Source organism: Fonticula alba (genome assembly GCF_000388065.1).
Source record: "Fonticula alba strain ATCC 38817 unplaced genomic scaffold supercont2.4, whole genome shotgun sequence".
Classification (NCBI taxonomy): Eukaryota; order Rotosphaerida; family Fonticulaceae; genus Fonticula; species Fonticula alba.
The window spans coordinates 1,779,299-1,789,457 of NW_009242974.1; the positions used below are offsets into that span (position 1 = coordinate 1,779,299).

The 10,159-nt window shown below is 65.4% G+C and overlaps 1 protein-coding gene across 1 annotated transcript; it reads right to left on the reverse strand.

The window, feature by feature from the left end:
• Positions 1-6,444: 6,444 nt before the first annotated feature.
• On the reverse strand, positions 6,445-8,937 carry H696_02919 (hypothetical protein; the record flags this gene model as incomplete). The annotated part of the gene is made up of 5 exons (XM_009496814.1): positions 8,841-8,937; positions 8,633-8,702; positions 8,527-8,555; positions 8,346-8,390; positions 6,445-8,130 (listed from the first exon to the last, which is right to left on the reverse strand). Exons 1-5 carry the CDS (start codon positions 8,856-8,858, stop codon positions 6,445-6,447), a joined length of 1,848 nt encoding a protein of 615 aa, XP_009495089.1. The 5' UTR covers positions 8,859-8,937.
• Between the last annotated feature and the right edge of the window lie 1,222 nt (positions 8,938-10,159).

Consider the following 10,159-nt stretch of genomic DNA (forward strand, 5'->3'; position numbering starts at 1 on the left):
GGGGGGGGGGGGGGGGGGGGGGGCGAGCTTTCACGCGACTCCGTACATAGCCACGGTGTGGCTTTCCGCCTTGAGCCCCCATTTCCCCCCACAGGCCAAGGGCGGGCTGCTGGGTGGCCTCGAGGCGTCAAGTGTCTCAGGTGTCACGGCCCCGGGGGACTTAGCCACCACAGATTTCTTGCTTGGGGAGGGGGGGGGGGCAGGGAGCGAAGGCTCGCTGGCTCGTTGGTATGGCAGAACAATAGCCGGGATGGATAGAGCGAGGTGGGGGGTGGTGTGATTAGCCACCACCGAAGCCACGGCCGGAGCCGGCATGACAAGGAACTATGAGCCGCGGGAGGGCGGGGGAGGGCGGGGCCACATGTGCAACTGGGCGCCCTGGCCGGAGTTGCCCGGCCGTCGCCGTCGCCGTCGCCACAGCCGCACCCGAGGACATTGCCTGAGGTGAGCATGTGTACCTGGATCTACCTCTGCCGGTGGACAGGCCTGCAGGGGGGCAGATCGGCCAGCGCATGGGAAGGAGGCGACCCAGTGAAGGGTCGGGAAGGGTTAGCCTCCCGCTGAGCCCGGGGGGGGGGAGGGGGGAGGGGGGGCGACAGGGGCGGGGCGGGCGAGACAGGCCGCACCAGCAGGGGTGGATGCCAGGTGGTCGGGTCATGGCGCCATGTGCCTGTGGAAAACTCACAACCCACAGGGGGTAGTCGAATGGTGAAGGCAGTCGAAAAACTAAGGGCCTCCTAGACACGGCCGGTGCACATGTGCGCGTGTGCACTGGTGGGTCTGTCCGTGTGCAGTGCCGAATCGATTGGTTCGGGTGCGAAAACACACGTGTCAGAGTCATCGTTGGTTGTGAGCCGGGCCTTCAACTCTATAGGTGTCCAGAGCGTGTCCACCCCCCCCCCCCCCCCCCCCGAAAGTCCTGCCGGGGCGATGGAGAGGCTGGCAGGGCAGGGAGTGATTGAGGGGTTAGGACTGTCACAGCGCGGCAGGAGAAGGGCCCCGGCACAGCTCCCGGAGAGTGTACATGTGCGGGTGTCTTCCTCCGAGTCGCCTAGGCCGCCCGTTGGGCCAGCGAGCGACGAGTCCGACCTGGACCGTGATTGCGGGTGGAGGGGCATGATGGCGTGCTGCCGCAAGCGAGGAAAGCCGGGAGAGGGGGGCGGGAGCGAAAAAAAGGCCTGGACGCGGGGGCCAGCGGCCGTCCTGGAAATGTCGACACACGATCGAGCAGCCATCGTGAGTCGGGGTCACGCGGGCTTATTTTGATCATGGGACGCCCGTCGTGACTCGGCCGCTGGGACCATCGCCTGACGGCCGGACTTGATCGCGAAGATTGTACCGCGCGCGCGCGCACGTACGGGCCGGAACCCTCGGTGCGCGGGACGCTGTCACAGACGGCCGCCGCAAAGGGGCGACCGTGGGGTCCAAGTCCAGCAGGGGGGTCCTGGCAGGGCGCGGGGTTTCTGCAACATGGGGCAGATCCGCGCGCGCGCGCCCCGGAGATCCAGGACCTGCAGCTGGACAGGAAGCGCCGACTCTGATCCTCTTCCGCATGCACACACGCACACACGCACACACGCACACATGCACGCACACACACCAGGAATAGATGCGCAGGGTGTCGCTGGACAGGCAGGGCGCGCGGCCTGGCGCCCTGGAAACCGTGAGACGGTCCGGGCCGCGGCGCCTGCCGGATGGACTACGGCCTCGGGTCGGCGCCCAGCGCCGATGGCCGGCCCGCGGGTCGGGGACAGGAAATCCCGACTGGGCGGGAAATTGGCGCGCGAGTTTTCGATCGCCCGCCTGTGTCCGGCGGGGCCCCCCAGCGGAGCCGGGCACCAGTTCCGGGGGTGTTGCCGCCCGAGGGGCCCCCGCCTGGAGGCGGAGATTTAGGTGTGGCCTATCTACTTGTGGAGACTCGGTTCTAAATTGACCGGGTTACTGCAGCCTACTAGTGCTGGGTACATCCTGAACCGCGGGCCAGCAGAAGGTCCACCAGACCGAGGGCAACCCTACGGAAATGGGGCCGGACAGAGGGGCGGGGAGGGGGGGGGGGGGGGCAGGCACCCGCCCGAGAGAGATAGTGGGGGAGATTGGCCGGCCGCGCGGACTTGGGGCCCGGAAATTCGGGCCTCCGGGCGGGCGGTGTGGGTGCCGGCCGAGGGGGGGGGGGACGCTGGCTCGAGGCCTTTTCGGCGGGGGAGGAATGCGCGCCAGCTGGGTGCCCAGTGCTTAACCACGGCCGGGCGCGGTCAATCGGCGGGGGAGCGGTCCATTTGCACCGACACTCGGGGAAATGCGCGCGCAGGCCAGGACGACGGCCAGGCATCGCAGGACGCGCCAACCATGCACCGGGCCCGGGCCAGCATCAGAACATCGGCCACACCCACACACGCGTGCTCGGGCTGTGGAGTGTACAGCCATTTTCTGCAATATCCAGCCTCCTTTTAAAGGCCGGCATTAAAGGGATAGTCCCGGGTCTGGGAGGCGTGGTTCGTCCGCTTGCTGCCCCAAAGGGCGGGAAAACTGGCGGAAAGTGCGCGCGCAATTCGGCCCCCCCCCCCCCCCCCCCCCCGCTGCCGCTGCCGCTGCCGCTGCCGCCCTGCCGGGGGTGTCCACTGGGGTCCGGGGCCACTGGTTATGGCCTGGCAAGGTCTGCGCCCCTTTGTCCCCGTCTCGTGGGGTGTGCTGAGCCGGCATGCCCGGGCCAAATGTCCGGTAGGGAGCGACGACGCACAACATGGGCCCCGCCCGGCACACTGTCCCAGTGTTGCCTGGGCGTTCATCGTTCAACCTGCTTGTTCCCCCCCCCCCCGCGGGTGGACATACGCCTCGACCCGGGATGTCTGCTCCGGAGGGGGGAGGGGGGGGGGGGGGGCGGCCAGGTGCCGACCAGGCGCCGCTCCACCCCGGCCTGGGTGCGAAGCCCCCGCAAAGTGTGCCTTGCACTTCTTTTTTATCTTCCCCTGCCAGCCCCCTCGTCTGGGTGTCCCAGAGGTGTGTCGACGACGGAGGTGCGCCGGCCGGACACGCCCGGCCGAATGCATGATGTAAGGTTGTGCACCCCTCCAGCTCTCTCTCTCTCTCTCTCGCCCTCCGCCCCGGTCATTCTTGTCACCGCGTGAACCATTCTCCGATAGAACACCCCCCAGCTCTCCATCTCTGGTTCTCTAAGAAAAGAATCCTCCAAAAGCTGGGGCTGCAATCAACAGTCCTTCCATGCTGGATCACCTCCGCCTCGCCTCTCTCCTCCTTCCGCCACGCTCTCTCCCTCTTTCTTCCCCTCCCCCCCCCTCTCTCTCCCCCCTTCTTTCCTCCTCTCCTTGGCTGAAGACCTATTCCGGAACGGGACGCCGAGACCACATCTCCTCGCCCCGCCCGCTGCTCCCTGTAAGACAGTGTCTCCCCTCCACGGTGCGCATCCCTTGCCCTCTCCCTCCCTGCTTCGATCTCCTCTTAACATTCCGCCTGCTACCCCGGCTCTCCTTCCCTGCCACATGTCTCCAACAGCTCCCTCTTCAATCATGACAGCCGTCCCCGATCCTTCTGTTTCGGTGACCAACTCGACCCCCGGGTCGCCCTCGCTGGATAATTCCACTGACTACCCGGTGCAGAACCGCGTGTCCTGGACGCCGGAGAAGGACCGCCGCATCGTGGAGATGATCATCCAGCGTGTTAAGGAGCAGCGCCGTACTCAGGCCACTCTGCCCATCTACAAGGAGGTCGCCGAGGCGGTGGACTTCCCTTGCACTCCGTCGGCCATTCGCAACCGCATCTCCGATGTGCGTGACCTCCGCCAATGTCACCGCCATCGCTGCATCGCAACGTGGCTCCCTCCTCTGGATGGGCTGTGATCGCGCCTGTCGATATGCCCTTGGCGTTTTGCCTCTTCCCCTCATCGCGGCTTGTACTAACTCCCGTCCGCCAACCTGGTCCCCTCCCCCCCCTCTCCCCTCCCGGTTTAGCTCAAGTACATCTACATGGAGGCCATCTACCTGGTGCGGGATCAGAAGTTCCGCTTCGATCCGCATACCCTGCGCTTCGGTGAAAGCGAGTCCCGCTGGTCCGAGGAGCTTAAGGTATGTTGGCCATATTCCCCCTCGCCCATCCACCATGCTTCTGTTGGGCTGTGTGCCTGCTCCAACCGGGCGGGGGAGCATGCCTCCGTGTCCTTCACCCACATGGTCCTTCTCTGATACTCGGTCCTGACATTCTTTGTTGCCCCTCTCCACCTTCCGCACGCACTCCAATGCCAACACACCACCTGCCCGCCGGCACTACCCACGCCAGCAGAAGGATGGCCCCAACAACCCGTCACTCTTCCGCCGGAAGCGCATCTCCAAGGACCGCGACCAGTCCCGGAACTATGGCCCGAAGCGCATCATGAGCCTCAAGTACTTGAAGAACCATCCCTTCGAGGCGGCCATCGCCCTCGGCCAGTACCTGCGCTTGAATGGCGATCACGACCTCAAGCCCCTGGTGGCGGATGACATTGCCCAGAACATTGAGTTCCCCACGAACGCCAGCTTCGCCAAGGGCGCGCGGGTGGGCACCCTCGGGGTCCCGGCCGGCGCGGAGGATGTCCTGGCCCTGGCCGGGCAGCCGCATCCGGACTTCCTCCGCGATCACCCGGGGGCCGGTGCTCCTGGGGTGGCCATGCCGCCGCATGGGATGGGTGGGCACCCTCGGGGTCCCGGCCGGCGCGGAGGATGTCCTGGCCCTGGCCGGGCAGCCGCATCCGGACTTCCTCCGCGATCACCCGGGGGCCGGTGCTCCTGGGGTGGCCATGCCGCCGCATGGGATGCCCTCAATGCCGCCTGGGGCGCCGGTGGTGGGCCAGGGCGATGCCGGGGTCGGGTCGGCTGCCGCCGCCGCCGCCGCTGCCCAATCCCAATCCTACATGTATTCGCCCTTCCACCCGATGTACCTGCCGGGGATCGGCCAGCATCCGATGCATCCGAGCACGCCGCTGCATGGGTCCGGCAATCCCGGGCTTGTGGGGAACTCCCCGGCCGGAGCTTTTGCTGCTTCCCTGGGCCATGGGGCTGCCTCGACACCGGGCTTCCCGCATCCGATGAGCATGTTCCCCTCGCCATCCGGGGTGGGCATCCCTCAGCATGTGCCGGCGACCACGTCTCCTGCGGCCGCTGCCGCGGCTGCCGCGGCCGCGGCCGCTGTCGTCGCCGTCCCGGAGGTCCCGAGCCTGGCCACCCTCCTGATGAAGCTGCGGGAGATCCTGCTTGTCAAGCGGGTGACCCTGCCGGAGGAGATGCTTCAGAAGGGCATCAACAATCCCTCGAAGCTCCTGGGCATCACGGCCAGCCTGATCAATGAGGACCCCAACCACAAGGTTATCATTTCCTCGCTGGCCGACGACACCGAGGCCCTCCTGTCCTACCTGTCTACGGTGGTCCCGGCACAGGCGGTTACTGGGACCCCGTCGACCCCGAAGAACCCTGGTGTCCCGGCCGGGGACCTTTCCTCTGTTGAGTCCCCCCCGGCCACGCCCCTCTCGGCCAAGACGACCACCGCCTCGTCGTAGAAGTGGCGGCACTCACAGGATTGGGGCCTCCTGATGCCGGTTGGCTGTGTTGCCTCCTCTTCCTGCGCCCCTTTCCCATAGGCGCGTGCATGAATGGGGGGAGGTACATCGCAAGGTGTGACCTCCCTTCCTTGTTCGCTGTCTTGACGTGGTGGATGTGCACGCTGGATGTGCGCACCCTCCCCCTCCCCTGCGCCCCCTTCAGCATGGGGGCCCGGAGTCTGGGGCAGCTTGGAGGGGCCAGACTGCGAGAGATAGATCCAGAGCCAGGGGAACCAGGGGGTAGGAGGTTTCCTTCTCTCTTTCTTTCTTTCTTTCTCTTTCTCTCTCTCTCTCTCTCTCCTTCCCTCTGTGAAGTCCCTTGCCATCTGTCCTTGCTTCCTCTACCCGACATGTGACGGGAGGAGCGAGTCATGTCGGTTGTATTGCGCGCTTCTCGCCTTGTTGAGATGCTCGTCGTGCTGGTCTCCATGTCTTTCTCTCTCTCTCTCTCTCTCTCTTGCCCGCTGCCTCTCTGCTCGGCCCCTGCTCCCTGATATCCTCTCTGCCCTTGTTTCTATAATTCCTCAAAATACATATAAAGTTCATGTTGGATGGGCGTCTGCCGGGTTATTTCGCACCCCCGTAGGTCGCTGTGTGTGTGTGTGTGTGTGTGTGTGTGTGTGTGTGTGTGTGTGTGTGTGTGTGTGTGCGTGCGTGCGTGCGTGTGTGTGTGTGCGTGCGCTCGCGCAAGGAGGTATCGAGAAAGAGGCGGGCAAGATGCATCCCGCTGCCCATCAGGCCCGAGGAGGCATCCACACGACAAGATATCACCACCTCAGCACAGGCTTGAATGCGCTTCTGATACATACTCACAGGCGGGGGGAAGGAGGTACATGTATTTGCCTGGGGGCATGCACGAACTACACTTGCCGGTCATCTGGTGGTGCATCCATGGTACCCCATGGCGCTGGAGGGTGAGCAGAGCCCGGCGGCGGTGACGTTGCACGGTCCCGGTGTTGTGGCCTGGCGGCAGTGGCAGGACCGGCAACAGAGGCGTAATGCACCGGCAGGGGGGGTGTATGATGGTGATAGTAGCCACTGTGGAGCTGCTGCGCATGTTGGTAGTGGCCATAACCCGGATGGCGGAGGAGGGGGTGGTGATGGGGATGGTGATGCGGTGCTCCGGACAAGTAGCGTCCCATGGTTGTTGGCAAGTGGCTTGATGGGTCTCCCAGGGCGGATGGAGCGCCGGCTGTTGCCACCGGTGCCGCCGCGGAGGGCGGTACGCTCGAAGCCACTGTTGAGACTGGGGCCGGGACCGGGCCTGGGGCTGGGACCGGGTCCGAGACCGGGGCCGGGGCCGGGGCCGGGGCCGGGTCCGAGACCGGGACCGGGGCTGAGGAAGGTAGCGGGACCGATACCGAGGGGCGCTGCAGAGCCGAGGCCCCATCGTCCAGAGGAATGGACGAATCCGGCACCAATGGCGGGTAAAGTAATCCCGAGGCAGGCCACTCGGCCACAGCTGCTGCCCCGAACTCCGCCTTCAGGCGATCCGTCTGGAAGGTGTAATTCTGCAGCATGGCCAGGTGCCCGAGAAGGATTTGCTGCTGGGACTGCTGCGTCCGAAGCTGGGTCTGGAGCTGGCTGATTTGGTACTCGTGCAACTCGCACTTGGACATGTATCGAAAGGAACATGCCGCACCGGGGGAGGGGGGCGCACCGGCGGGCGGGGCGTCCGGGACGCTGGAGGGTGCCAGTCGACTGGCCGGAGAGGGAGGCCTTCCAAACTGCCCTTGTGTCGGGGGCCAGGCCGCCTGCGATGGCACCGGCTGCCAAGAGGATGCCGGAGCACCCGATTCAATACCCAAGGCGGCCAGGCGACTGCGCAGGAGTTGGGCATCGAAAGCTTGAGCAGCCTGCTTGCGCAGGTGATGGGAGTAGCGTGGTGCATGGCCGTCGGCAGACGAGACGCCCGGACCCGTCGCAGACCAGGGGCGAGATGCTTGTTGTTGCTGTTGCTGCTGTTGTTGTTGTTGTTGTTGTTGCTGCTGCTGCTGCTGTGGTTGGGGGGCATTGGCGGTGGCGGTAGCAGTGGTAGATGTAACGGTAGCCTCGCCAGAGGCGGTTGCAGTGGTGGCGGTTGCAGTGGTGGCGGTAGCGGTGGTCGCGGTGGTCGAGGGGGTGGCCTCGGGTTGGTCGGACGAGGAGGAGGATGCAGACGCGGTGGCGGTTGTAGCGGTAGAGGGAGCGGTGGCTGGGGGTTGGTCCGAGCCCGGAGCAGAGTCGGTGGTAGTGGCGGTGGCAGCGGCGGCGGCGGCGGCGGTGGTGGTTGTCGTAGTGGTGGTGGTAGTTGCAGGAGGAGAGGAGGTCGATGCGCTGGCGGACGCTGTGGTTGAGGCGGATGCAGATGTTGTGGCACTTTTCGATGCCGAGGTCACAGCTGGCGCCGGGGAGAAGCTCACCGGGGCGAAGGAGAAGTGATCGGGCGGCTGGATGTCTGCACTTTCAGCCACCGGGAGTGTTGAGCATGAGCATGGAGCAAAGAGTTGCTGTCGGACAGCAGCACTTGTGGACACCCGCCGAAGTTTTTGGGCTAGTTGGTCAACCTTGGTGAAGGTATGTCGGCGGTTGGTAGGTAGGAGGAGGCGCGGCCGAGGGCAATACACCGAGGTGCATGGAAAAGGGATATGCGTAAGTGTGCGCACGTGCGCTTGAGGCGGAGTGGGAGAGGGATGGGTGTATGTGTATGCGTATGTGTGTGTGTGTGTGTGTGTGTGTGTGTGTGGAGGGGGGGGGGGCGAGATAGCGAAAGGGGTCGTACCTTATGCTGAAGATCAGTGGAGCGTAGCCTTTCTTCCGAGAGGCTCTGCACGCCGGCATTCCCGTCCGCGGCGCCATGACAGCAAGAGAAAGGAAGAGGGCATGTATGTTAGATAGCCGCAGGCGATGGGATTCCTCCCTCCCCCCCTCCCCGGCGGCAGCGACCCGGTCGCAGAACGCACACGAAGTAGATGGTCATTTTGGAGCTTGACTGGTGTCAGGAGGGGAGAGTAAGGAGTCGGAGAGGACACGCGCGAGGGGTGACTGTGACAAGGGCTGCGTGCGCACCTGTCCGATAAAGGGAGCCAGCCATCACGAGTTCATTTTCGAGGGAAGCTATCCGGCTCTCGAAGACGGCCTATATGTGGAGATGGATGACGTCGGGGTGGACATGGTCAGAGATGCATGTGGGTGGGGGTACATGGAAGAGGAGCCAGAGGAGGAGTGGGCATGTGCCACTGCCAGGGAAGGAGAGGCGCGGCGGGTGGGAACGAACATAATCGGAGGCAGCCATCGCCGGTGGGGAGAGCAGGGACCGGGATAAGGGGAAGGGGGGCGGGGGAAATGGACAACGTCGTCGTCGTCGTCGTCGTCGTCGGCAGCGGCGGCGGCGGCGGCGGCGGTAATGGGGAGAGTGGGTGCGAGAGCGATGAGAGTGACGGGGGGTGGAGGGGGGGGGGGGGGGTGCTCTCTAGGAGATTCCCAACCCGGTGGCAGCGCAGTAGGGGATGAATATTGCCGTCGGAGTGGCTGGGCCTTTGTCGACCCTTCCCTGGCCTCTCAGCGAGGCGGACGTTCACCCGGACCAGGGGTGGTGCATGCGTGTCGGTGGAAGCTCGCCAGGGGCAACACTAGCCCCACAGTCCTGGTACGCCCGGGGTGTGTGCGTGTGGGGGGGGGGGAGGGGGGTGGGACTCACGCTTGCGTATGTGCCCGCGCCCGCGTCTGTCTCTGTTGGGGCGCACCTCGGGGCTTCTCGGCGCGCCAGCCAGGCTCGCGATTGGCAGCGGCCAGCAGGCCTGTTGGCGGCCTGCCCGCCGGGCCCCATCGTTGGCAAGAGAGTTGGTGGTCGATTGTTTTCGCTGTCCTCCCCCCCCTCTGGGGTCGAGTCCCGGCATGTGCCCGGTGGCGAGATCGCAGACTGCCCGCCAGGCGGTTCTCCCCTCCGGGGGAGCAATTCTGCGAAAGGGGAGTGCGCGGGTCTCGCCCATGGTCGAAGAGCGGATCTGGCGTTTACTACCACGGGGCAGAGGATCTCCCGGGCCAGATTTTTCGTCCTGCCCTGGCCACCCCCCTCGAATCCGTAATTGGAGAATAGCACCGGACACTCTGCGCCTGGCCTCGAGAGATCGTCGTCTGGTGCCCCCCCCCCCCCCCGCCCGTTCGCAGGAGCTTGGCAGCAAAAGGGAACGGCAGGGGCTGGATCGGATAGTGCCGGCAACCCATCCGGACAGCTCCAGGTGCGTGCACTCGAACAAAAGCAAGCGCCGTGCTCCCCGTCAGGGCATTGCCCCTGCGTTGACACATCGCACACACGCGCCCCCGCACGCGCGCGCGCAACGTGCGCCATTAACCGAATGCGCGCTCCCGATCGAGAGCTATTAACTCGATGGTCGTGTGATACACTCGCGTCAGTTGACGGCCGGACGGCCCCGGCGACTGGCCCCAGGCCCACTGATGGGCCGGCGGCCCCTGGGGACTTGCGAACATCCATGCCCATCCAGAGCAACTTTTCCTCGCTTCCCTCCTGTTTTCCCCTCCTGCCACTTCCTGGCGATCGCCCTCTCGCCCTCCCTCCCTCCATCCCCCCCCCCC